Source organism: Rhea pennata, chromosome 16 (genome assembly GCF_028389875.1).
Source record: "Rhea pennata isolate bPtePen1 chromosome 16, bPtePen1.pri, whole genome shotgun sequence".
Classification (NCBI taxonomy): Eukaryota; Metazoa; Chordata; class Aves; order Rheiformes; family Rheidae; genus Rhea; species Rhea pennata.
Genome location: NC_084678.1, coordinates 18,546,421 through 18,573,175, shown reverse-complemented (window position 1 = coordinate 18,573,175; position 26,755 = coordinate 18,546,421). Strand labels below are relative to the sequence as shown.

General features: G+C 44.2%; 2 protein-coding genes across 8 annotated transcripts; both read left to right on the top strand.

The window, feature by feature from the left end:
• Window positions 1-346: 346 nt before the first annotated feature.
• On the top strand, window positions 347-21,524 carry ELMO2 (engulfment and cell motility 2). 5 transcript variants are annotated; one of them, XM_062589226.1, is made up of 24 exons: window positions 1,119-1,211; window positions 1,620-1,773; window positions 1,929-2,066; window positions 6,538-6,663; window positions 6,801-6,841; window positions 7,279-7,351; window positions 7,680-7,730; window positions 8,715-8,896; window positions 11,406-11,499; window positions 11,702-11,853; window positions 12,606-12,684; window positions 13,337-13,372; window positions 15,931-15,981; window positions 16,309-16,431; window positions 17,038-17,172; window positions 17,581-17,685; window positions 17,762-17,870; window positions 18,487-18,623; window positions 18,929-19,092; window positions 19,170-19,282; window positions 19,590-19,697; window positions 20,008-20,090; window positions 20,407-20,484; window positions 21,048-21,524. In XM_062589226.1, exons 4-24 carry the CDS (start codon window positions 6,586-6,588, stop codon window positions 21,246-21,248), a joined length of 2,193 nt encoding a protein of 730 aa, XP_062445210.1. In that variant the 5' UTR covers window positions 1,119-1,211; window positions 1,620-1,773; window positions 1,929-2,066; window positions 6,538-6,585; the 3' UTR covers window positions 21,249-21,524. The 5 variants fall into 5 exon arrangements, with proteins under 5 accessions (XP_062445208.1, XP_062445210.1, XP_062445206.1 ...); XM_062589222.1 differs by having other exon boundaries at window positions 11,400-11,499; XM_062589227.1 differs by lacking the exon at window positions 13,337-13,372 and having other exon boundaries at window positions 1,121-1,211; window positions 11,400-11,499.
• Window positions 21,525-21,797: 273 nt separating this feature from the next.
• On the top strand, window positions 21,798-26,503 carry SLC35C2 (solute carrier family 35 member C2). Of its 3 annotated transcripts, XM_062589070.1 has the most exons (9): window positions 21,798-21,918; window positions 22,003-22,153; window positions 23,092-23,155; window positions 23,378-23,450; window positions 23,638-23,806; window positions 24,092-24,175; window positions 24,508-24,683; window positions 25,391-25,520; window positions 25,613-26,503. In XM_062589070.1, the coding sequence occupies exons 1-9, from the start codon at window positions 21,820-21,822 to the stop codon at window positions 25,735-25,737; spliced, it is 1,071 nt and encodes a 356-aa protein (XP_062445054.1). In that variant the 5' UTR covers window positions 21,798-21,819; the 3' UTR covers window positions 25,738-26,503. The 3 variants fall into 3 exon arrangements, 2 of the variants coding, with proteins under 2 accessions (XP_062445054.1, XP_062445055.1); XR_009960048.1 differs by lacking the exon at window positions 25,613-26,503 and having other exon boundaries at window positions 24,508-25,044; window positions 25,391-25,470; XM_062589071.1 differs by lacking the exon at window positions 22,003-22,153 and having other exon boundaries at window positions 21,888-21,918.
• The last annotated feature ends 252 nt before the right edge of the window (window positions 26,504-26,755 follow it).

Sequence of the window (26,755 nt, the reverse complement as noted above, 5' to 3'; positions counted from 1 at the left end):
CATCACAAAACAGAACGAAGAATCACGTTAAACAAACTGGGAGCTAGAAATAAAACATTTGCAGCAACACAGTGACTAATGATTATACTGTAGCCTTACGGCAAATTTGGGGGGGGGGGGGGGGGGGCGGGGCTGAGCCCGGGGTCAGACCCGCGGCAGGGCGCGGCGCGGGGCCGGGGCCGGGGGCGGGGGCGGGGGCGCGCCGCCGGTCGCCATGGGAGCACGCTGGGAGCGCGTGACGCGCGCGCCGCGGCCAATCGGCGGCCAATCGGCGGCGCGGCGGTTGAGTGGCGTCCGGCGGCTGCGAGCCGCCGCTGCTGCTGCTGCTGGAGCTCGCGGGCGGCCGGAGCGGGGAGCGGCCGGTGGCGGGGCCGGGCCGGGCCGGGCCGGGCCGCGCCGCGCCGCGCCGCGTCGCGTCGGGTGAGTGCAGGTCGGGGCCGGGGGGAGCCAGGCGCGGGCCTAGATCCGGGCCTGGATCCGGGGGATTGGGCTGGGCTGGGCCGAAGGGCTGGTGCCGTCTCCGCCTCGCCCCGCGAGTCTGCTGCGCTCCGCGGCCCTTTCGTCTGGCGGGCCCAGGGCAGAGGCAGATCCCCTGCGAGGCTCCAGCCTGGCCTCAGCCGCTGATCTCTACCTCCCGCGGCGCTGCCGGAGCTCGGGCTGCCGCCGAGGTCCCGGGGCTGTGCGAGGCCCGCTGCGCTGCGCCGGCTCCGCGGCGGTGTCACGGGGCCTGGGCTGCCCTGCCCATCTGCCTCGGCTTCTGGGGAGTGGGCTGGCCACTTCCCCTTGTACACCCAGTGGTCCCGCAGCATAAATAGAGAGACTATCAATAGAAAAAAATTATAGTAGCAAAAGTGTTTTTTGTTCTAGGTTTCAGGTGTTGCCAGCTGGGGTTGCAGACTTTTTTCAGCTTACTTGAATGACTTAATAATAATAAGAAGCAGTTCTCTCTTTTTGCCTGTTACTAGCTATTTCTGTCTTTGCTAGGAGACAGACTGTTTCCAATTGTCTTGGCAGTTGTAAGAGAAGAATCCAGTGTCTCAGACTTTTTAGTGTTCTACGGCCAGAGTATAGCCACAGAAAGTCTTTAGGGGACCATAAAATTCCAGAAAGCAGAGGATCTAGTTCTAGTAGTTCTTTGATTTTTGGTAGTGAAGTATGTTCCTCTTTGTCTGTTTATGGGACAAGGGTAAAGACTGTCACATAGCCCTCAGGTAGCACTCTGATGTCTGCTGCCCTCTCATTCTGCTCAGTGGAGGAATGTCATTTTCCACCTTTTGTTTTGGAGACTGCATTTTCTAATAGTGCTACCATCTGGGGACTTGTTGAGAAAGGACTAAGACATTTTGCTGCATCCATGGGTTTCAGAAGCTGCAGCTATTCACTGATTGATTGGAGGTTTCTACTAGATATTTTTGTTTTCCTTGGAATGTTCTTTCATCCTCCTCATTTTCATTCTGTGTGCAGCATGCTTTGCTCTCTATCTGTAATGAAAAGAAGACTGAGTTTGTGAATAGGCAAATTCTATTTAAAATACTCTAATTGTTTTAGTTTGCTGCTTCTCAGGAGCCTTTTGAATAGTGGGTTATGAGCTGCTCTGCTGATTTCTTCTTGCATTGCAGCTACCCCTACATCACTGCTTTGTGTGAAGGACCTCGTTCTGCAGAAGCAGAGTGAATTCATGTTTGATGGATTTCAGCTTGGCTACTCTTTCTATGTGAAAAACTGGGAATTACTTGCATGCTGTTATTGAGAAGGATGTGCTGTGAGAGACCAGTAAGTGACTGATAGCGATTATTACACAGAATTGCAGCCTCTGTGCTGCCTCCCAGGAGCTTCTAAATGGTTGTCTTATCAGATATATCACTATGGTTCACTGCAAAATGTCATGTAATTTAAAATTTAACATCTGTTGCCTCTCTTGTCTGCAGACATACAGTGAAATCTTTTCAAAGAACACTTTCATCAGACAATCCCCTGTTAAGAGATTGACCTGAAGTACCCTTTGTGTCTTTAGTCCAGTCTCTATTCTACTCTTCTGGAAAGCTTCTGCTGAGTCACTGATCTATGTAAGTCTTCCAGGGGGTTGTTTGACATAGGCTGCCTGATGAGTTTCCTAGCTCTATGAATCTTTAGTTCCTAATTCTCTGTGTTCTTCTGTTCAGTTAATTCGTTTCGATATTTGAATCTCTTCTTTGGTAGGACCATGTGGTATCTGTTCTGTGGTACTGCTATCCAGTGAAGTGGTCTTCAAGATCTGTTTCTTTCACTTGTGTATTTACTGTGCATGTTTGCTGACTGGAATAAGGAACATAGTTTCTAGCCACGATTGGGTGTTCATTTGTGGAAGAAGTTCAGGGCAAACATAGTTTAATGGGTCATGGTGAGTTATTTTCTGAGTTTGTATGCAACTGAAAGCTTTTTTTAATGAGATGTGAAAGTAGAATAATTCGACTCTGCTTGGTTTTTTTTCAATGTCAAGGATATTGAAGGACGCCATAGCCTGAGCCTGCAGGCAGAGTGCATTAACTCCAAGAGCTGCGGGCCAACGTCTGCATCACTTTTTATTAATGAAACAGAGGACTTTATAGTTCTGTAGAATTTTCTATAGTATTAATGTATTTGTTTTAATATGCACTTCCTCTCTCTAAATGATGCATGTTGTTCACAAGGGAGAAGGCATGTTAGAGATTCATAAGGCTTCTACCTATAATCTGGGCATTTTCACTGAGACATGTGAAGCACCATTTTTCCCTTGTACTCTGGTAGAAACTTCTTTCTAACTCATACTGCTTATTTGGAGGACTTTTGTAGCAACTTGCAGTATAAGTTGTAATATAAATAAACTGTGACTGTACTGCAAAAGACTGAAGCAGGGAGTGATAATCAGTCAATGTTAATTAGATATGAGTATACTAGTTGAGACTTGCTGATTCAGCAAGTAAAGGGAGAGAAGATAAGCTATCAATTCTTAGGGCTGATGCTATATAGTTCATTGCTTCAGCGGCTTTTTGGTTCTACCTTGTCTTTTTATTACAATGTACTTGGACATTAATTAAAGTAAGGTGTTTAGGATCAGAGGACTCTTCTCATTTGCAGTATAGCATGCTTAGGAGACTCTTTTCAGCCTCAGAAGTATCAGATGTTGAGCACTGCCTCGTGAAAAGGCTGGGGATAACTAGTCTAGGTAGGCCTGCTATCAATATTAACCCCCATAATGAGCACTGTACAGAGGGCTGCAGTTTCCTAAATATGTCTGGGTCTACTCCTTTCTTTCTAGTTATGGCAAACTTGTAAGCGCTTTGCTATGCCTAAGTGATGGGCAAGCTTCTATTCTACTTCTGAGTTCCACTTGCTTTATTGTCTTAATTTCTAACTTTTTTTGTTTGGACAAAATAAGACAGGTGCTTTCCTGTAGAAAACAGGAATACAGTCCAATTGCTGATTGTGCTGGGTATGTATGTGTGCACCAGCACCTGTGTATTTAGAGGCCACTTGTGAATATGTTTTTTCCATATTAACATGTCTCTCCCAGCAAAGAGTAAATTGCCTGTATGTTTTTCTCCTGGAGTGAGAGACTCCAGGAGAAGTTTCTCAAAACTGTGATAACCAATATTTGCTAAAAAAGAGCAATAGTTTAATACATACTCACTGGGTATGGAGACTGTCTCCACAGGACAGCATGCACTCCATGCTTTCTGATTGCTTGTTGGTCAGCCTCATTCTGTGGGTTGCACAGGGTTTTTTGAAACACTGTTCTGGCTGAGCTTTCAGCTTAGCAGTCTTCCTTTGTGTGACTTCATTTGGTCCAAGCTGGAATATTTTTACCTGGTGCACATTTTCTGAAGGACAGCCTTTTCTATTTGTTGTAAAGATGAAGGTGGTAAATTTTTTATCCAGAGAGAATCTTGGAGAAGGAAATGGCTTGATTGTACTCCCTCCATGATTAGGAAATGAAATGTCAGGTATTGTTTGTGTAACTGGTAGATTATAACTTGTGGGTGTCTTTTTTCTTTATAGTAGGCATCACTATAGCTATGTTTTTCTCTCATTGTCCCCAACACCTGTTCACCCTGACTGAAATATTTCTCTTGAGTTTGTTGCTCTTGCTACAGCAAAATGTTGTTTGTACATGAGGCCAGCTCTTACCTGGTGCATTAACCTGAGCTTGCATTGTGCTGCTTATCTGAAAGGTTGGAGATGTTGTTATTTTGAGAACCTGACAAGGTTGAACCTAATTTGAGTGGGTTATGGGTAGTTCACCTTGACTGGCACATTTTTTCACACAAGCGGTGTCATTTTGTGGGTTTATGAAAACTTAAGCAGCTCTTAAGATTGAGGCTAAAAAGGAAAGAGAAGGCCAGAAGGAACACTGAGCATATTCATCTCTGGGTAGAAGAAAGCTGTGCATTGTCAGAATATTGTAAAATAAGAATCTGGTTTGCCAGATACAAGGTGACTAATAGAGCTGTGTTGCAGCATGACGCTTTCCCTGGGCACGAATGTTTTTGCAGGATGGTTTACAGTGCCATGCCATGATCTAAGCATGGACTCCAGTTACTTCTCAAGGTGTGAAATAGTAGTGTGGGCCAGGTCCAGCTGTTACAGGAATGGAGGAAGATGGTGTTCCAGTGATGGAATGCTGATCTTCCTTTTGAGTTGACTGAAGCCCCAGATAGCTTTGGAATTCAGATTCCCTCTGTCCTGCAGGAACTTCAAAGATCACAGAGATGCTGACAATAGAGTACATTGAACAAGGCAGCTTCAATACAGCTTCTCAAGGTATGGAATGCTTATTTTAGTAAAGGAAAGGCTTATTACTTTACAGCAAGGGAGAGAGGTAATATCTGGTTTGGTGGAGACTTGGAGACAAGGCTTGCTGCAATGATAATATTGAGTGTTTCCAAGAGGTTCATCAAGGAAATGCTGAACTTGTACTCCCATGTTCTCAGTTTCAGCAGACAAGAGTAACTGTAATGTGACTATTACAGAAGGCTGCACAGGAGACCATAGCTTTCTATTTTCTAGGCTTGGAGCCAGAAAAAGGAGAGCTGCAGTTTGTGCAGTGGGTATCTGAAAATTGTGGGTGAGGAAGCTGCCTGAACCAGAGTGAGAAGGTAAAGTCATGAGAATTTGATAAGGTTTTGCACACACATTTGTATGTGTATACACAAGAACAGAGAAACATTAGCACACCTGGGTTTGCATATGTATCCATGCAGTAATACCATTCTCTGCTGGGAATGAGGAGGGGATAGGCATGAGCTGCATTACTGTAGATCATCTGTGCACGTCTAGATAGTCATCTTATACTGGCCATGCACATGCATCTTTTGTGATAGACTTGGTAGCTGCTTGGTCTTTGGTGATTCATGGGAAGTTTTGTCTTCTGTACTTCCTTTTAGCGGACATTTGCCTTGCCTTATGAAAACTCCAAAGGTTGCTGCTTTTCTTTCAGGTCTTAACCTGTCTCAACATCCTTTTCTCAGCTGATCAAAGAAATTGGGCTAATATATTAATCATGAAACAACATCCCTGCTTTGCACTGGCTGAGGCCCTTTCTGGGAAAGGAGAAGTATATTGTCTGTAGAAGATGGGAGAACTGAACTTTGGGTGCCTAATATCTCCTTCAAGGTGTATTGGAGATTGAAGTCCTTAAGGACAGAACTTCCTTTGTGGCTGGTCAAATTTCAGTTTTGGCAGCTTGAAGGCTTTGTGCCTGAGAATACTGGTGGGGAGGATCATCTCCCTTATGATTACTGGTTATGGCCCTGTGGGAGAGAGCAGGAACATTTCTTCCTCCCAGGAGAGGACTAAAATGGAGCTGAGCAAATACATTTCTTTCCAGCCTCTTACTGACAAATGAAACACAGACCAGCATGCCTGACAACTGTCTGGGACCAAACCCTGGATGCAAGGTTATGCCCTAAGGCAGATGTAGGAGTGAAAGGTAGACTTCCAGAGCAAATGTTGAATTAACTTTTCTGCTGTCATGGATATTTGTTTTTTTGATTTATGATGTTACAGGAAGGGAATGGGATAAAGCTAATTGCTGCTTTCTGCCTAATCTGAGAAATGCAATTGTGGCATCAATAATCACCAGCTCATAGGAGAAAAATAATTTTTTAAAAAATTAGGTCTCTAGTGGAGGGAGATACCTGATTAGTATATTCCTTTTCTTACATAAAGATAGTAGCCAAGCCTAGGAAGCTTGCTTTTGTCAATCTCCCAGATTTACCTGGGAGTGTGGACAGTGGGTGGCAGACGGGGCTTTGTTGGTTAGAGAGTTACATTCCTTCTTCTGTCAGTACAAATTCCGCAAAAAAATATTCCTTAAAAGGTAAGATTGGCGTACAGTTTCACAATATGCTGTCTTGGTATGAGGCCTGGTCTCTGGTACACTGGATGTTTTATCTGTATCTAGCTGGACCAGCAAACCATCAGACTGGTTTTGTGTAGCCTTTTGAAGCCTGGTGGTAGGTGCAGTGTAACAATTAAAATAGTTTTCAGGGGGCTGGTCACTGTCTTTTCTCTTAATAGGTGTGGGAGTGCATGCTGTCCTAAAGGGACCTGGAGCAGTCTGGAGCAATGCCACCACCTTCAGACATTGTAAAAGTAGCTGTTGAATGGCCAGGAGCCAATGCCCAGCTGCTGGAAATAGATCAGGTGAGATCTGGTAACCAGATGGAGGAGGAGGAAGTTTCTCCCCATAGAGGAATGTGGGGAACACAGAAGTGGGCAATATTCCTTCCTGCTTGAGAGGAACATGGTTACTGAGGACTCTCTCTCTCTTTCTGTTCTAGAAAAGGCCTCTCGCATCTGTCATCAAAGAGGTCTGTGATGGGTGAGTCTAGTTCTCTGGGAACCCTTGTGGAGAACGTTTGTGTCCCTCACAAGTCTTATTGGGGTACTATGGAAAGTTTCTGCTACTTGTCAATGATTCATGCTGCCTGCTCTTGAGTTTTGGCCATGTAATGGGCTGAGATTTAATCAGGAACAAAATCATCTCCTGGAAAACAGGGATTTTGCATTACTCTTCCTCTTCTGAGTGTGTTTGTATATGTGTGCCCTCAGGCTGCTGCAGTACATGCCTCTTAGAGTTTCCACAGAGTGTGGCTTAGATGAGGTTGAAGTCCTTCCTGAGAGGAAGTTTTTCTCCTTATTGGGAGCCCTAGTTTCCAGTGCAGAGGTTTAGCTTGTTCTACCATCCTGGGATCAAGCTCCTGTTCCTTACTGAGACAAAAGAGGAGAAAAACTCATATATCCTTTTTCCTTTGTCAGGTGGTCACTGCCAAACCCTGAATACTACACCTTGCGGTATGCTGATGGGCCTCAGCTGTACATCACAGAGCAGGTCAGTGTGAGGGGCAGAAACTCACTGATGTTCTCAGCAAGAGTGGAGGATTCTCTGGATCAGTGTCATGGAGCAATACTAAGGGGCAATGTCTCTCCTGTCAAAAACACTCTGCCTTTTAAAAAGTGTCATTCAACTGAGGAGCCTTTGCACTTCTCTCTTTGCTTGCCTATGGGTGCAAGAACTCAGTGGCTTGATTCAATACCTTCCGCACGATTGTGTGGTGTAGAAACCTCTTTACTCATGCATACAGGTGTGCACTGTAGATGCAGCTGCATTCCTTTTCCCCCCCTTTGCTGGAAACTTAAAATTCATGTTTTTCTTTCAGACTCGCTGTGACATCAAGAATGGAACTATCCTGCAGCTGGCAATCTCCCCGGTAAATGCTTCCTCACATCCCTTTTTACTCAGTACCTATCCTACTATAACAGTCTCTTTCTTACCTCTCAGCCTTCCTTCCTTCCTCTCCCCAAACCGTAGGACGCTCACCTTTGTTTTGGGCTAATCTGCACAGTGAGATGCACACTTTTGTTTTTCTTCCTAGTTGTGGCACATATATATTTTCTTTTAATGTTCTGTCCTTTTGTAGGACTTTCTGTGAATAAATCTATCTGCGTCTTTATTGCATCTCCTAGGTTAGCATGCTGCAAAGCACCTGACAGACACGTTCTCATTTTAAGCATAGTTAGCATGAATTGGAAAGCAACGGTACTGATGCTTTATTGAAGAAAGAAAAATAGACAAATTTGATCCAGCGGACTGAGTTCTTGCTGTTGCGTCCTCAGCGAGTCCTCTGCAGACTTGTTGAAGCTTCCTTCTTTGAAATTCTTAAAGTTTTTTTAGGCAAGCATGTGCATAGTTTAGAATGGAGGAATTTTTTTGTTGTTGTTGAAGATGGTGGAGTGAGAGTGAACAGAACAGGAAGAAGTTATCTGGGTGGGAGAGGGTGTCACTGATCTCTTTCTGAGAAATCTTATGGAATGTGATGTGGATGCACAAAATAACCTTGCAGTTCTCCTTGTATCGAAGAGATTTTTTTTTTGACATCCTGCTTCTTTAATGGTCTCATATTAGCTTTCTATATCTACCTCCACTCAGTTTACTGAGATGGAATTAGCATTTACCCTAATATGTAGAATAACATTTGACTCACTGGTCAGCTGTAGCTGTTGCCTAGGGTAGCAATTTTTTAGTCCGTCTTAGTCTTGCAGACTGCTGCTACTTACCCCGTTGATTCTGGTATCTCTCTAGACTGTGGTCTCTCTGCCTGTCCAAGGACTCCTGACAGAATGCTGCCATTGCTGGCAGAACTCAGCCTGAGAGCAACTATTCTGTAACAGGCAGCATCCTTGTTTCTTCTCAGTCTAGGGCAGCTCGCCAACTGATGGAGAGGATTCAGTCGCACAGTATGGAAGCCCGACTGGATGCCATGAAGGAACTTGCTAAACTTGCAGCAGATGTGACCTTTGCTACAGAGTTCATCAACATGGAAGGGATTACAGTGTTGACACGTCTTGTGGAATGTGGGACCAAGCTTCTGTCCCAGTAAGTTTTCTATATTCCAGCACTCGGGGCTATTGGGCTAGTGGAATAGAGCCTCAGTAAGAGTCTAATATTGCAAGTAACCTGACGGCAAACGTAGTAATTGAGACAATGGCTTCCTAGTCTTCTAAATCTCAAGAAGAAAAAGGTAAGAAGTTGTCATTTGTAAAATTTGTGTTGAAAGGTTACTTTGATATTTTAGATGACTTTTATTACCTTTCCTGTGCTCATAATCTCTCAGAGCAGAGTTACTAATCTGTGGTCTAAATGAGAAGGTAGACTATGAAAAACCCACATGCAATTGCATACAAAAACACTCCTGTAGAACTGGTGGCGTGTATGTGGCAATCAACAGTAAACATAAGTTGCTGGCTCTCATATAGGCAATCAGCACTTTCTGACTTGTATCATGAAAACAATTACCATACTGGGCCGTACCAAAGGTTTGTTTATCTCATTAAATGGAAAGGGCTAAGGAAAGTGTAGGAGGGAGTGGATCACTTTATAGTCTCCAGCTTCCAGCAGTTTTCAACTTTTGGTTTCCTGACCAGAAATTGTGTCTCTTTGTTTTAAGAACCTTTGGGCATTTTTTATGTGAATTTCTTGCTATATTTTCTTAATCCTCTACAGTACTGTGTGGAAATTAAGTTCCTTGTGCTATATGGATAAAATACTTCCTTTACTTTAAACATGTTGCCTAACATTCATTTGGTTACGTCTGTATATTTTGTTAAGAGGATTTGTAAATGTTTTCTATGTGTCTTCTCCATACCATATAGATCTCTCTCGTATCAGCCCTTAGTCATATCTCTTATAAGCTAAAGAGTCATGGTCCATTAAGACTCTGTTCTATGGAAGCCATTCCAGAGCGTTAATCGTTGTTTTCATCCTTCACAGTAGCTTTTTCTAGTACTACTGTGCAGTTGTGAGGTAATTTGCTTGTTACTTTTTGTCAGTTTGAATCCTGCCCATTTAACTTACAGTGTTTTATTTCTTGTCTTTCAATTAGCTATTAATCCAAGAAAGGGCTTTTGCTTTTACCCTTTAACAGCTGAGTGTATTTTTGTTTTTGTTTTTTGTTTTTTTGTTTTTTTAGGAGCCATCAGTGAAGCACCTTGTTAAAATCTTTCTGGAAGTCTAAAAGTAGTGTATGAATTGTTCTCATCCTATCCTCATTAATTTGTTCAAAGAGCTTCAATATATATGAAACATAATTTACCTCTATAAAAGCTGTGGCAATTCTTCCCTGTTAGACACTGCTACTTCTTTTTAGTAGTAGTATTTTTTTATTATAGTTTTCACATATCTTTCTGGTTACAAGTGCCAGAATTTCTGAGAGGTGCTACTTCAGATTTCCCCCAGTGTCCTCTTTAAAAATTAGCATTATATTTGCCACTTTCTATGCAGTACAGTTAGTCGTTTAACAATAGGATGTTTTAGTTTCTTTGGAATTCTTGGATAAATACCATCTGGTCCTGGAAATTTATTTTTCTTATTAATCAATTGTTCTAAAATATCTTACAGTGATGTTAAAACGACAGATTTGAAGACTTTGCTCCCTCTTAAAGGAGAGAGGAGGAGAAAATAATTCAATTCTGATTTGGAAATTTTCCTAGGCATGTTTATTGTGAACACAGGAAAAAACAAGTGAATGGTTTGCATCAGATATTACTGTTATCTTCACTAAAAGCCTTTTTATAGTTTTGATAATTTGTTGCTGTAATATACATGAGACTCTTGCTTTGATAAATTAGCAATATATTTTCATTGCATTTTACAGACTATCCTGTTCTGTTCTGGTTCTGTGTTAGATTTTTCACAGTACATCTGTTCTAGAGTTCTGTTTGAACCTAAGTTCCTGTATTTGCAGAATGACACTTAATTCTGCGTGATTTTCTTTGATGGTAGAACATGTTTGTTTGGAGTTTTTTTGTGTGTGTGCTGAGGTTTTATCCTTTTTCAAAGATTTTTTGCTTGTTTTGTAATTATAAATTTACTCTGGAGCCTAAATCAAAGATTGTTTAAAATGTAATACTTGCATATGACCTAAATTTTCAGATGATCATTGTAAGAGGCTTTCTCATTTTCAAGGTTTTCTTTTGTTATTTTTAACTGAATGTCACTGTACTGAGCATCTTGTTTTTGTTTTTCCTCCCGTGAAAGTGTTGAGTTTGAGTAGTGGTACTACGCACTGCTCAGGAACAAATATTGTATCGCAGCTTTTGTTGTTATTCCTTTGACTGATCCAGATAGTTGTCAGTCTCTGGTGGCTGGACTCAAGGCTACTTTCAATTAATGTTTGTAATCATTAAAAATAAGATGTGATTTTACGAAGTAATAAGAGTGTCTGCATAACTGGAGATATTTTATTGCTTCCCCATCTGCCAAATTTTAGTCTGTTTTATTAGGAGAAGGTGATGCCATTTTTCTCTTGCCCAGGTTATTCGGATTGGATGAGCTTTTTCTGTATGCAGATCTCTTGTAACTGCATTCTTCGTTTTCTCAGTTACAGTGAGATGTTGGCATTCACCTTGACTGCCTTCTTGGAGCTCATGGACCATGGCATTGTCTCTTGGGACATGGTCTCAATAACCTTCATCAAACAGGTGAGACTGGGAAAAGGAAGGAAGGAGGTGCTGTCTCATTTTATGCTTAAATGCGGATTTCAAGGACAGCAAGATGACTCTGAGAGCACAGCATGCTCTAAAGACTTCATCCCAGCTTCCTGAGCCCCATCTCCCTTCTGGGAAACTCACAAAAGGTTTCCTGGATCAGTGTCAGCTGACCTGATGGTTCATTTGGTTTTAGATTGCAGGGTATGTGAGTCAGCCTATGGTAGATGTCTCCATCCTCCAGCGATCCCTAGCCATCCTAGAAAGCATGGTGTTGAACAGTCAGACTCTGTATCAGAAGATAGCCGAAGAGATCACCGTGGGGCAGCTTATCTCTCATCTACAAGTGTGAGTGTCCACCCCCCAAGAGTGATGTGATCCAAATCAATTTCATGAATCTGTCAATTTGAAAATACATAGAATCATAGAATCAGTAAGGCTGGAAGGGGCCTCTGGAGATCATCTAGTCCAACCTCTCTGCTCAGCAGGGTCCCCTAGAGCATGTTAGACAGGGTTACATCCAGGTGGGCCTTGAATATCTCCAGAGAAGGAGACTCCACAACCTCTCTGGGCAACCTGTGCCAGTGCTCCATCACTCTCACAGTGAAGAAATTCCCCCTTACATTCGGGCAGAACTTCCTGTGGTTCAGTTTTTGCCCATTGCCTCTTGTCCTGTCACATGGGACAACTGAAAAGAGTTTGTCCCTGTCCCCCTGACACCTTCCCTTCAGGTACTTATACACATTGATAAGATCCCCCCTCAGTCTTCTCTTCCCCAGGCTGAAGAGGCCCAGCTCTCGCAGCCGTTCCTCACAGTGCAGATGTTCCAGCCCTCTGATCATCTTTGTAGTCCTATGCTTTTACATTTAAAACACATCTCTGAATAACATAGCTATTGGATAGCAATTTCTGTCAGCTGTTTATCTGTCCTGAAGAGCTGAATGACGTCAAGGTAGATTACCTGGATCCTATGTGTCCATTGAAACACAAGACAACTGTAGTAAATGTTCTTGCAGTGCAGGCAAAGAAGTAGGCTATAATGTTCAGCACTCTCTCTTCTGTTCTTATGTCTGATCTCCCTCTCATTTTTGTCTCTGCAGTTCAAACCAAGAGATTCAGACATATGCCATTGCCCTGATCAATGCCCTCTTTTTGAAGGCTCCAGAGGACAAGAGACAGGTTTGTACTTCCTTCTCAACACTAAACCTCAGTAATGGTTATTGGTTGGCTGCTTGCTTTGTCTCAGAAACTGTGTTGTCTGGGCAGGGCACATCTCAGACCTTGCCAAGTGCTTAAATGCTCTTTAAGTTTGGCAGCACTGATGAAAAAAGGCAATCCAATTGATAATGTGTACTGGAACAGCACATCTGTGGTGAGGAGGTGCCCAGGAGGAAATATGAAAGGCCTGGGGAGACAGAAAGTAATCCTGTATCCAGTGCAGAATTCTTTTGGAAAAAACAACGACAAAAAACAACCAACCTTTTCTCCTCCCTTTTCTCCTTCTCCCGAATTTCTGTGGGAGATTAGTACAAGGCAGAGGGAGGCTGTGGGTTGTGCTCTTGGCATTGTATGTACTTACCAAACAAAAAAAGAACCTTTCTTGAGTCCTATGGAAATGTCTCTGCTGGCAAATGTGAGAAATAAAACACCAGTCATACTCTGAGGAAATCCCAGAGATTGCAGCTACATGCAAGATGTGCGTATGTCTGTATTGTGTAGCTTTGCTGTGTTAAGCCTTTCTTCTCTAATGCCTCCTTTGTGTCTTTTATTCTGGACTCTGAGCTAAATCCTGTCTGCTTCTCTTTGTGCCTTTTTTGCTTTCTGCCAGCAGGACAAGCTCCTTAACCCGCTAGACCTGCCCATCACTGTAAGTAACCCAAGCCCGGGGGCTGGTCACACATAGCTGCAGGCATGATAGCTTTTCTCAAGTTATGCCTCCTTGTACCCCAGAGATGATGCATACAGGCTTCAAATAATGGACGAGCCTATGCAAAAGGGTGGGAGGACTAATGGTGATGCACTCAGATTTGGGGTGGAGGGGGGGGAAAGGGAGAAGGGAGAGAAGATTCAGTAGCAGAAGAAACCTGAATAACTTACGCACGCAAGATATTAAAGATGATTCATAAAAGGCTTGCCTAAACTTTGGAGACTTTAGAAACAACAAAGCTGATCAAGTGAACTAATTTTAAAACTGGAACCAGATCTGTAGAAGTCTGGGTCATTTTAAACTTACTAAAGCATGAGTTGGGACCACAAATCTAACTTGCCTTAAGGATAGTTTCGTATGTAGCTAAGCCCTTAATAATGGCAGAGATGTTTGTGAAGAGCAGTCACAAAACTTAGTGCTGATAGTCTTGGGGCTACAGCATATATTCTGCCTGATCTGTGAACTCTCTTTCATGGGTATTGTACCATAAGAATGTTTCTTGCCTCCGAGGGAAATGACCTGCGATGTTAATAGGTTGATTTGGAATCTTCTGTTTCTGAGATTCTGTTGCATTTTGTAGATTTCTTGGGTGGTGCAGAGAATACTCCATTTTTGCTGAGGATGTAGTCCCTGCACAGGTGGAAACTATGGTCTTAATAAATGTTGCATAATTTCTAAAGTTAATGGATATTTTTAACACATCCCGTTGAGGAAGAATGTACTCCTCTGTTAGTAATTTGGCTAAGATACTAAACTTCATACAAAAATCAAATTGCAAGGGATCTTTCACTCCCCCCGTGTCTTGCATGCAATCTACAAGATCTCGTCCAGCAGCAAAGTGAGCGGTGCTGGAGTCTCAACACATCATATATCTCTTGACAGTAGGTTAGGTGAGGTGTGTGGTCGTGCTTCTTACTAAGCTATTCAAGATTGTTCAGTTGTCTTTGTCTTTCCTGCTGTTTATCTGTTTCATCACCTGGTACTTCCTCCCATGTACAGACTAATTCCTGTGGAGCAAGGATTTTTTGTTGCATGCATGAACAAATTCTAACAGCAGGCCTTATTCTAGTACAGTAATACCTTTCTTGAATAATAGTAAACAATAATAACTCAGAGGGCAGTGTGTTACTCTGAAACCATTTCCTACTTCATCTAGATGCTTTCTGGATACCTTACACCCAAGCACTGACTCATTTTGATAGCATGTAACATGAACGCTGCTGAACTTGCAGCCACTACAGTTTGGCTATCAGCCAGTATATCACTCTTCTGTTTTAGGAAGTTCCTGCCTCGAGCAGTATGTTACCAAAAAGAGTGATAATGTGGACTCAGAGTGAAGCTAATATATGCATTTTGTCATACTCTTTATGCAACCTGTCAAGAGAAGGGTTGATGTGAACAATTTGAACAGTCTTGGATGGCTCAGATTGGACAGCTGATTGGGTACAATTGTCTAAAACTGCACATCTGCTTCCAATTTTCAATCTACACAGCATAGGAATATGAAGAGATCTCAAACTGGCAATTCTTTTGGACTTATTCCAAATGACATCACCCATTAGATTTTTTTTACTCGGTGGTTTTGCTTGTAGCAGCAAACTTCTGATAATAGTCCATCTTGACATTATCTCTTCTGCTGCTTTACTAGCAGGTGTAATGAGATTGTCTATATTTTAAAAAGCACATCTTCAGGACCTAATGAGGAAAGCACAAGTTAGATTTTGCAGGTGCGTGTGCAACTGCTCTGAGCTGAAGGCTTGCAGCTGATACTTAAATCTTTCTGTCATCATGACTTGATGACTGGGGAATAGCCTCATCTCGGGAGGTAAGTCATTCAGTAAAGGTAGTAACCAGAAGCTTTCCTGAAGGTTTTCCTTTAAGCATGAAAATTATTTACTACTAATTTTTGTAACCTGAAGTGTTTCTGCAAATTGCCCATAACCTGACTTTTAAGTGTCTCTTTAAGAACTGAGGCAAAGGAATTGTAAACTTCAGAGGAAGAGTTTTGAAGGGGGTCAGGGAGAGCTGTCCACTCTGGTCTATGTTACCTTGAATGTATACCTAGGTGCAGAAAGCTGGGCCCTCTTTCTGCTGTGGAATACTTTTTGCAAAAACCTATTGCAGCTGCCAGACTTTCTGGGCAACACACAACACCCTACTGCAGTATCTCCTGATACTGAAGTATCATTAGATATACAGTACTAGGCCAAGCTTTCTTGTTTTCTTGGACTGTTCTGTTGCTTTCCTCCACACTAATGTTGTTTTGTAGGACAGTCATTCATGACTTATGCTATGGTAAAAATGACCCTTGCATCCCAACTTGATACTTGCTTTTTTGGTGAAACCCCCATGCTACAGACCATCTGCAGTAAAAGCAATTTGCCATGTGCCAACACTCTCTCCAGTTCATAGGCTTCATTCTTCTTCTCCTTTCTGCATGATGTAGGTATTTTGTTTATTTTTCACTCATGTTGATTTCATCTCTAAATCCCCAACAGGAAATGGCTAATGCATTTGCCCAGAAGCACCTGAGATCTATAATTCTGAATGTGAGTATGAAATGACAGAGAGCTTTCTAATGTCTTCTTATCAGAGGTCTTACTTGAATAAAGTGTAAATCCTGCTGCCTTCAGGGCCCTTGCAGAAGAGTGAAAATGTCAAGGGTGAAATTAGAGCTACTTGTTCAAAAGTGCTTTAACAGCATGCTTCTTCCTGCTGTTATAAAGTGTATCATTATGCTTCTGATGGAATATGGAGGTTAAACAGCTGAATTTTCATATACGGAGATATACTTGTTGCCTGACGTAGTGCCTACTGCTAACATCTCCGTGTATATTTGTATTCTCTTCAGTCCTCCCTATCCTTTATTTTTGCAGCATGTGATCAGAGGAAACCGCCCAATTAAAACAGAAATGGCGCATCAGCTATATGTGCTACAGGTCCTGACCTTTAATCTGCTGGAAGAGAGAATGATGACCAAGATGGACCCTAATGATCAGGTCACTATTAGAGCTGAGTAAGATCTGATGGAACAGGGGCCTGATTTCTGAGCTGCTTAGCTCCATAGAATTTGCAGTAGATGGTGCTATAAAGCTTCAAAAACACTCCTTGCACTGTCATCCTTGAGATTCAGATGTTCTCATCAATATCTTACTGTATGCTGTAGAGCTTTTTTGGCTGTGAGTGATCACTGGAATACATGTTCTTTCTTGACTAATGTGATACCAGCTATCAGACTAATTCTTCCACTTCTATGGAGGGCAAGTCCTTTTGTCCCATGCATTTGCTGTTGCAGTGTGCAGGGAAACTGGATGCTTTTTAAGGTTTCTGTTACTCAGCTCTTTGATTCATTGTAGTGTGGAGTGAGAATACTTCAGCAATAGCTGAATGCCTGTAAATTACCTTTAGCTAAACTTGGGGCAGTCCGAAGTATTGAAACTTGCCTTTTTGAAATAGATTGCTGCTTCTTACATAAAGGTTAAGCTGACCTTTGGCACCTGTCTATTCACTGTGTGAGCTCTGAGGACAGATGGGACTGTATATTATGTGAAAGTATCACCCGATCAATTGCTCACTTTACTGTTTTCCTGCCTTCTGTCCCTCAGGCACAGCGAGACGTCATATTTGAGCTGAGAAGAATAGCATTTGATGCGGAGTCTGACAGCAATACTGTCCCTGGCAGTGGAACAGAAAAACGCAAAGCCATGTACACCAAGGACTACAAGATGCTGGGATTCACTGTATGCATCTAGAGAGAGTGCTGACTTTAGAGCATGTAAAGGCAAACTAAGGAATCTCCATCAGAATGGTGGGAAAACATGAACTGAAGCAGCTGTTTGTTTCACCACACTTCTATAGCTCAGTTTCAAACCTCCAGGGGACATTATTGTCAACTTGCTACTTGGTTATATCCTAGGGCTCATTAGGCACATTCTCTGGAGGTATTTATGCATCGTGCACAACTATTCTGTGAGGAACTCAGAATCAGCCTGTCTTCCAGAAAGTTTGGATAGTGTTGTCAGCAGATATCAAATCTACCCCTTGGATAGATGTGAAGGAGTGCTTGAGGGACATTCATTCAGAAAAGCTTCTCTCACCATTTCTTGAGACTAACTGGTTTGGGTTATTTCTGCATGTTCTTTTCACAGAATCACATCAATCCAGCAATGGATTTTACACAGACTCCTCCAGGGATGCTGGCATTGGACAACATGCTCTACTTAGCCAAGTTTCATCAGGACACCTATATCAGGGTAGGTGAAGCTTCTACTTTTTGCAGCTACTAACACCTCAGCAGCTCTAGCTGTGTGTTGCATCTTCTTCCTGTAGATTGTTCTGGAGAACAGCAGTCGAGAAGATAAGCATGAGTGTCCTTTTGGGCGCAGTGCCATTGAACTTACCAGAATGCTTTGTGAAATCCTGCAAGTTGGGGAGCTCCGTAAGTAGCACTTCTTACTCCTAGCTTTCCAAGTTGTTGGGCTGATGCTTCCTGAAGTAGCTTACAGGCTGCTTAGCTTACAGGCTGCTTAAGATTCACAAGCATTTTTAGTTCAATCTCATTTCTGCCTTGTAAGGATGAGGAGCTTGGAGTTGCACTGTCAATGTGCCACTGGTAGTATCAATATTGAAGTAAGGAGTGTCATTGTGTGAACTTTGCTTTTCCTAAAGTCTGAGGCAAGTGGAAGGCCCTCTCCTAAAGCTTCAACAAGGCACTGTATGAAAAACACTCTAGAAACTGTCAAGAACTTGAGAAAAGTTAAGTAGCTCCAACAGCCTCAAAGCAACATTCTGAGACACTTAGCCACAATAAGAAGTACTACCAGAAGAAAGCACAAAACAGCTGCAAGCAATCATTTGGAGGATTAGTCTGAAAATGGTTCATCTGTAGGTGAGGCTTGCATGGTGAAGACTGGTGATAGTTGCCATTCCCAAGATAGAAAGCATTGAACTGTCCTGTACACCATCAGCTTCTTGCCACTGCAGTGGGTTTAGTTACTCTTAGTAGCTCTTGCACTATTTGCTCTGATGGCTGTGCTTTCTCTTTCTTCCTGAAGCTAATGAAGGTCGAAATGACTATCACCCCATGTTTTTCACCCATGACCGCGCATTTGAGGAGCTGTTTGCCATCTGCATCCAGCTGTTGAACAAGACCTGGAAAGAAATGAGGGCGACAGCTGAAGATTTTAATAAGGTCAGAGAAAGAGGAGGTGTCTGGGCAGAACCTTTTACAGAACAGCATGTGTTCACTTTGTAAAAGTAAGGGGCAAAAGATATGACAGAATACTGACTGGAGCTGTAGGAGGATGGGCAAACATTTTAGTATGGTGTGGGTTGTGTGTTTTTTTTTTGTGTTTTTTTGTTCTTCTAGGTCTTCAAAGCCATCAGTAGGTTGACATTCTTGGCCACAGAGGTCACTTACTGAGCTCGGCAGTGATTCTGTGTTTCCATTGAACAGCAACAGTGTGACTAGTTTTTGTCCCTGTCCAACCTCTTTAGGTTATGCAAGTTGTGAGGGAACAGATCACACGGGCTCTCCCCTCCAAACCTAACTCCTTGGATCAGTTCAAGAGCAAACTGCGCAGCCTGAGCTATTCTGAGATTCTGCGATTACGCCAGTCTGAGAGAATGAGCCAGGATGATTTCCAGTCGCCACCCATTGTGTAAGTGCCTAATGGGCACAGTTGCCTTCACGCTGTTATCTCCCATTCCTGCTTACTCTTCCATTTTTGATTGCCAGGGAGCTGAGAGAGAAAATCCAACCTGAGATCTTAGAACTGATAAAGCAGCAGCGCCTGAACAGGCTCTGTGAGGGGAGTAGCTTTCGAAAAATTGGAAATCGCAGAAGACAAGGTGAGGTGGCACTGTCTTTTGCAGTAGTTTGTGTGGAGAACTGAAGGCAAGACAGACCTGGTGGATTAACCTGTGAGCTGGCGTGTTGCTAGAAAGGGAAGCTGGTTACCTTGGCTGACTATACCAGCCAGTAGTTTGGGAAACAGCAGGCGTGCACTTTTAAGAATACAGCCATCTCCTCATGAACAAGAAGCAATGCTGAGGAGTTGGGGGAGTGAAAAGATTGGATGGGGAGACTATAATACAGTGGCTGTAAGACCTTATGTGAATGATCTTGTTCAGCTTGTGCTACTTTCATGTGTTCCAGAAAGATTTTGGTATTGTCGCCTGGCTCTGAATCACAAGGTGCTGCACTATGGAGATCTGGAAGATAATGCTCAGGGGGAAGTGACCTTTGAATCACTACAGGAAAAAAGTAAATCCAGATTACTGCTGTGAGCATATAGTGGTGTTCTTTGCTCTGCCATCTAGAGGCTGTTACTAGTACCAGTCCCAGACAGGAAGTGGCTGAAGCCTGGACTGGGATAACATCAGGTTTTGGTCATTGCACAAATTGTTTGTGAGTCTTGGCAATTGCTTGGTATTTCTTATAACAGCCAACTGTGTACTGGTAATGTTGTAAAACTCCAGTAAGGGGCTACAAAAACAGGCACAATACTTGAAAAGACAAAGTAAGTTCTGTCCCTGGTTAAGATTTCCTTTTTGTGACACTCTTTCACTTCTAGTTCCAGTTGCAGACATCAAAGCTATTGTCACAGGGAAGGATTGTCCACATATGAAGGAGAAAAGTGCGTTGAAACAGAACAAGGTAATTGCTTCCTTTTTGCTATAAATAATGCCTAACACTATCCTGTGGAAGACAGTGGAAACAAGCCACAGTCTTCTGCACTGCAACTTCTCATGCAGACTGCTTAGAAAAATCTCATGTCTGTGACTGTTCCCAGTGCTAGTCTGTAATTGGTAGGTATGATGAACATAGTGCTGGGCCCTTCAGAGCTGCTCAGAATACTGATTTGGGAAAGTGCACTTAGCTGCAGCTAGGTGGCTGCTCTTGTTAGGTTAGTAGGCAGAGGGCATTGTGATGCTTTGTTCAGTCAATGAGTGAAGGATTCTTTTCCATTCAGGAAGTGTTAGAATTGGCCTTTTCGATATTATATGATCCTGAGGAGACCTTGAACTTCATTGCACCTAATAAATATGAGGTAAGAAAGATGGTGGTTGAGCAGTAGATTGCAAAGCAATTAACAGTGTGCTTGGAGACTAAGGACAATCAGTTGCTTCTCATTAAAGGCTTAACCAGGATGTTTTCCACCGGTTTGTTTCTTAAAAATTGTTGCTGATGCTTTTTGTGACTCTTCCTTAGTTATCCTTTTGTTTTAACAAATTCCTACACTAATTTTTCTTGTTCTGAACTGTTAGTTTCTTTCTTCCTAGGAAGCTGTTTTTTCACTCTTTCACCATTCTGTGAGTCACTGATGCTTAAAATTGCTTTGCTGCTTCTGCTCTTTTTCACCACTATACAAACTTCTGACCCTTTCACTGGAGGCCTGGGTTTTTAGGTTTCCAAGTTCCATGGGAAAGTTCTGTGGGCATTGTTTTGTCCCCGTCCCCGCTCCCCTCCCCCCCCCCCGCCGTAGGAGGGAGTTAACCTATGCTACATATTTTTGAACTGTGTTGGAGTGTTTCTATATGTTGCATGGATGGGAAGATTCAATATAACCTATGGTTTATGCCTGGAGTTGTAAATTATCCTTCTTTTCCACAGTACTGTATCTGGATTGATGGGCTTAATGCACTCTTGGGGAAGGACATGTCCAGTGAGCTGACCAAGAGTGACCTGGACACCTTGCTGAGCATGGAAATGAAGTTGAGACTCCTGGACTTGGAGAATATCCAGATCCCTGAAGCACCACCCCCTATCCCTAAAGAGCCAAGCAGCTATGACTTTGTCTATCACTATGGGTGATGCAGGCCAAGTGGCCTGGGTCGCACCCAGCAGCCTCATACCCTGCAACCTGACGCTGGCACTGCTGTTCCTTGCGTGGGGCCTGCTGCAGGCACTGCCGGCTCAAGCGCCGCTCAGGTGCCCGGCCAGCCCCAGGACTGGTCCCTGCCCGCCTGCAGCAGTGCCCTCACCGTGCCAGCACGGCTGGCCTGCGGCGAGGCCAGGCACGAGCGCCTGTCTCATCACTGTACGACTTTTGTATGAGTTAAAATAATAACCAATAGCACTGCTGTGGCACCACCGCCTCTGCGCCCTTCCTGCGCCTGGCTGCTGGCCTGCCCCTGCCGCGCCGGGGCCCGCAGCCCTTCCTGCCGCGGGCGGCGGGGCCCGGCCCGAGAGCGGGCTCGGCGGCAGTGGGAGCCCCGGGGCTGCCCTCGGCGGGGCCATGTTGTGCTGGGCGGGGCCAGTCCGAGCGGGGCGGTGGGGCCACGTTGGCGCGGGGCGGGGCCGGGGCCGGGGCCGGCGGGGTCGCAGCTGCGCGGGGCCGGCAAAGCCCGGCGGGGCGGAGCCTGGGGCCGGCTGGGACGCGGCGATGGCGGCGCTGGGGCGCGCGGCGATGGCGGCGGCGCTGGTGCTGCTTTACTACGGCTTCTCCATCGGCATCACCTTCTACAACAAGTGGCTCATGAAGGTGCGGCGGCGGCGGGGGCGGCGGCGGGGGCGGCGGCGGGCGGCGGGCGGCCCGGTGGTGACGGGCGGTTGTCGGTTCCCGCAGAGCTTCCGCTTCCCGCTGTTCATGACCCTGCTGCATCTCCTGGTCATCTTCGGGCTGTCGGCGCTGGCCCGCGCCCTGGCGCGCTGCAGCACCGGGCGGCCGCGGGCCGAGCTCTCCTGGGCCGAGTACCTCCGCCGGGCGGCGCCCACAGGTACGGGCGGCGCGGAGGGCCGGGCCGGGCCGCGGCGCGGGGGCGAGGCGCGGCGGGGCCGCGCTCGCTGGCTGCTGACCCGCCCCGCGCGGTTCCGTAGCCGTGGTCTGGGCCTGGCTCTTTAAGCTTTAGATGCGCTGTAAGCATCGGTTGTGACAAAGCTAGTTAAAACATAAAAAGGCGGAACTGAACATATTTTTCTGAAGGAGCCAGTGATGTGCGTGTGAGTGTACAATGAGAGCATCGTAGCGTATTTCCCTAAGTTGTCTCTACACGATAGTTCTTCTCTGTAACGTTGGTGTTAAGTCATGCATTTATATTATTTCGGTAGTTTTTTTCTGATGGGAGTTTCTTGATCTTTATGACATGTAAGTTCACAGTATATGATATGTAGAACTGTAGTAGCTGAGACCAACAGGGGAAGCTCATGCTTAGAATACAGAACACCATTATTTACCTCAACAATTCTGGGTAGTATATTATCCTGATTCAGTCACCTTTGTACAAAGGAAAATAGACTATAACAAGAGCTGGACCAGGATTCAGGATCTGTAATGAGATTTTTTGCCAGACTTGCCTCTTTGGACTTCTTAAGGTGGCCTTCTTACTTAGGAGCTATCACACTTTGATGTGTTCAAAAATACTTTAAATATTGCAAATCTGTGATGGCTTTTGATCACAGGGAGGACAAGACTTGTTTCTGGGCTTGTGTATAGTATATGTTCTGTTGGCATGGTTCTAGACCCTGCTTGAATCACAGGGAGCAGGATAGAAATATAAAGAGCTGTGAGTATCTAAGTCATATTGGCATAGAAAAGTTCACCTGAGGAAAGGAGTTTTCTAGGTCTGCTTGTCTCTCTGTGTTCCTGGTCAAGTAGCAGAGGTTTTTTGTGTTGTGGAAGAAGGTTAACATCAGGATTTTTTCTTTGCTTCCTTAGCTTTGTCAACTTCCTTGGATATTGGGCTGAGTAACTGGAGCTTCCTGTATGTCACTGTCTCCCTGTGAGTACAAATCCCATCCTCCCTGGGATTTCTCTGGTGTGGTTTGGAAAATGGTTTGTCAGGGTCCGTTTCTTGAATGGGCACCTGGCCTAGTGGGTTGGCATGCAGGGGAGTTGATAGTTTGTTGGTAGCAACATACAACTGGGTGGTTGATTTCCTAATAGTGGTTTACTGGGAAAGACTGCATTGGAGAAGACTGACAGTGTGTTTTGGTCCTTACAGCTACACGATGACCAAATCATCTGCTGTTCTCTTCATCTTGCTCTTTTCACTCTTCTTCAAACTGGAGGAAGTGGTAAGGGTCCCATGCAATGCTTTAGGGAGGCAGAGGGTCAGGCCCAGGAAAATAGAGTGTGCAGTACAGAGAAATATATAAATGGAAGAGGAAAGCAGATGTGTGGATGGATCTGAAGGAAAGGAGGTATCTGTCTTTGTTCAGCTCTAGTAGTCTCTGTAGTGACTTTGTGTTTGCTCTCACCCAGAGGGTAGCATTGGTGCTGGTGGTTCTGCTCATCGCTGGGGGGCTCTTCATGTTCACCTACAAGTCCACGCAGTTCAACACACAGGGGTTCATGCTGGTGCTGTGTGCTTCTTTCCTTGGGGGTATTCGCTGGACTCTCACACAGATACTTATGCAGAAGGCTGAACTGGGTATGTGGGGAGTTAGGAAGTGGGTGATGGTGCTGGTGGTGGGGAGGGGAATGAGGAGGTGGTAGTCTTGCTGCAGATACAAAAGTTCCGATGTAAGGAATGGTATTTGAAACTTGGGGCAACATCGTTTGTTGATGGGCAATGAAAGTGGCTTGGCCTCTGCAGCATTGTAGGGATGGGTGTTACAAATATGGTATATGTCTAAAAGCAGTACTTGTAAAGGCTCCAGGAGCTATGCAGTCCCTGGCTTGTTGCTACCTGTTGTTACTGATTCTCTTCTTTCAGGGCTCCAGAATCCCATTGATACCATGTTTCATCTGCAGCCGCTTATGTTCCTGGGGCTCTTCCCTCTCTTTGTGGTGTTTGAGGGTGCGTGAGTTAATTATTGAAAGAAGGGCAGCTTTTTGGAATGGGGATTGTTCAGTGATTTGTTGTCTGAGATGATTCATGAAGATAAGCGAGCAGCTGCAAATTTTATGAAGTAGAGACCTTGAGTTAAAATGACTAAAATAGCCTTTGTATTGCCAAAATATTAAAGAGTATGCAGGACTAGTAGCATAGCTTACTTGTGAAAATAAGGGCTTAAAGAACTGACTCACCATCTTCCTGATAGTGGAATGTGAGCAGTCTACCCCTATCTTCTTGTGGGGCATCCTGGGTGTTGGCAAAGATAATCTTCTACTCACTTTCTTGTTCCATAGGCCTGCCTTTGTCTGTGTCAGAGAAGCTCTTCCGTTTCCATGAAGCAGGAGTGCTGTTCTCCCTAATAGGAAAGTTGTTCTTGGGTGGAATTCTTGCCTTTGGGCTAGGTTTTTCTGAGTTCCTCTTGGTTTCCAGAACATCTAGCCTCACCCTTTCTATTGCTGGCATTTTTAAGGTAAGGCATGGTTCCTGTGTTAAGACTAGGGGTGGTACAGTACTTGCCTTCTAATGACCCTAGAGTGATGGGGACTTTCTTACAGCCCTAGAAGTGGTCTTCTGTTATTTCTGTTCTCCCCTCAAAGGAGCATGCTTCTTTGCTTTGCAGTCTCTGCAGTAAAGTCCTTGTGGTCTCTGCTACCCTGACAGCAAGGGGCAGAGGCTAATGGCTGTTTTACAAGAAATACCATTATGCCCAGAGTTTATTTGGCTTTAGGAGAGGTTCAAATACATGGGCCTCATGATTGATGGATGCTGTGGGAGAAAAGGTGAGAAAGAAGGACCCTCAGACCTGGATAAGGACAAACCACTGGTTTGAGGTAACTCATTTGACCTTGTATGACACATTCTCTACTCCTTTGAAGAGTCTAGTGCATGTACTTTTGAGCTGAATGGTGACAAGCAAAACTTGTCATCCATGACATGGAAGTTACAGGATTCCTGTGTAGCCAAACTGCAGTGAAAAGACTTTAAATCCCTGACTCTAGAGTATGGCAAATCATTCCGTTTCTTTAATCTGTTTTTGGAACTCTTTCCATGCTGAGGAATATACTGAGGGAAATTAGCAGGCTGGCGTCTTGATACAGGCCAGAGCTGTAAAACATCTCATGCTTGTCACATCAGGACCTGCCCTGCCACCTCTCATGTTTTTTTTTCTTTCCACAGGAAATCTGCATCTTGCTTCTTGCCACACGTGTACTGGGAGACCACCTCAGTCTCTTGAACTGGCTGGGCTTTGCTGTCTGTCTTTCAGGAATCTCCCTGCATGTCATTCTCAAAGCCATCAATTCTAAAGGTGATTCTCTTTTAAACCCCCAGCTTCTTGCTAACGTCAGGTTTGATGGATATTCTAGTGATTTAGTGACTAAATGGACTATCTGCATGCAGGTGAAAAAGCACTGAAGCTACACAAAGACGCCACCTCCAACCCTGACCTGGAACTGCTGCTGCGACATGCTGAATGTGGGGAGGAGGAGGAGGAAGAGTATGTTGGACCTGCGCAACAACACTGACTGAGCCTAAAGCACAAAGTCCACTGCTCTGTGTCCTTATTGGACCTACCTGACAGCTATCTAGGAGGAAGGTCCAAGAGTCTCTGTGCATGATTTCCCAAAGGAGATCCAGGGCCTGGTGAAAGTTCTGCTGTTCTACTGCAGAATGGGTCTGTGGAGACTGCACATGAAATGGGCAGTGCCCGTCTCCCACAGAGTAAACTTGTAATACAAGCTCTGAATCTGTGGAAGTAGAAAGGAGTGGTGAGATTGAGGAATGCTATAGAAAACTAATTGGGGAATCCTCAAGGCTGTATAGTGAGAATGTAGGTCATGAACTGTAGAGTGAGCATGAGCATGTCTGAACTGCAGGTTGAGGGATCATTTTAGTGTTGTTTAGGCTTCGGCTACCAAGGGAGAAGGTAGATATATCTTCCTACACTTTCCTTATAGTTCTGCCAAATGGCAGCTCCTCTTTTAGCGGGAACAGATGATCAGATAAATGTAAAACTTGCCACAATGGGAGGAAGAGCATTTGTCCGTGGTAAACTGTGTTCTGTGTGGATGATAAAGCAAGAAGTAAGTGCCTGCTGGTATTTTGGACTAACTGGACATAGTAGAGTGATGATGGGGGAAGGACAGGGAGATGCAAGTACTGCTGGCCCAGCAGGCCCAGGGGAGAGAGCAACATCACAGGAGGTAACACTTGAGAAATAACCTTAGCAGAAAGTATGAGAATGGGTGTGTTTTGTATTTTGTTTTTTTAATAAAATGGTTTTCTGATTCTCTTCTGTCTGTACATTGTATAAATATACTTCAGCAAGTAGAGGTCATTCTTCTGGACTTTACTACATTTTAGGTTTACACTGGCCCTGCTACTGCTTTCGCAATTATTTCTGAGGCCTGGCACATAAAATATTTGCATGTGAACAGGATCTTTGATCTCTAGTATTAAGAGGATCTTCTTCCATAGCTTGTATTTGTGCTCAGTAAGAGAACAGACTGACTTGTCTGCTTTTGTGCATCTCTAAGACCCCAA

Coding starts and splice junctions, on each gene's coding strand:
- ELMO2 (XM_062589224.1), top strand. CDS start 6,586: ATGCCACCACCTTCAGACATTGTAAAAGTAGCTGTTGAATGGCCAGGA. Junction 13,373..15,930: donor CGCTAGACCTGCCCATCACT/GTAAGTAACCCA, acceptor AATCCCCAACAG/GAAATGGCTAATGCATTTGC. Junction 19,283..19,589: donor TGGAAATCGCAGAAGACAAG/GTGAGGTGGCAC, acceptor CATGTGTTCCAG/AAAGATTTTGGTATTGTCGC.
- SLC35C2 (XM_062589070.1), top strand. CDS start 21,820: ATGGCGGCGCTGGGGCGCGCGGCGATGGCGGCGGCGCTGGTGCTGCTT. Junction 23,451..23,637: donor TCTTCAAACTGGAGGAAGTG/GTAAGGGTCCCA, acceptor GCTCTCACCCAG/AGGGTAGCATTGGTGCTGGT. Junction 23,807..24,091: donor TATGCAGAAGGCTGAACTGG/GTATGTGGGGAG, acceptor CTCTTCTTTCAG/GGCTCCAGAATCCCATTGAT.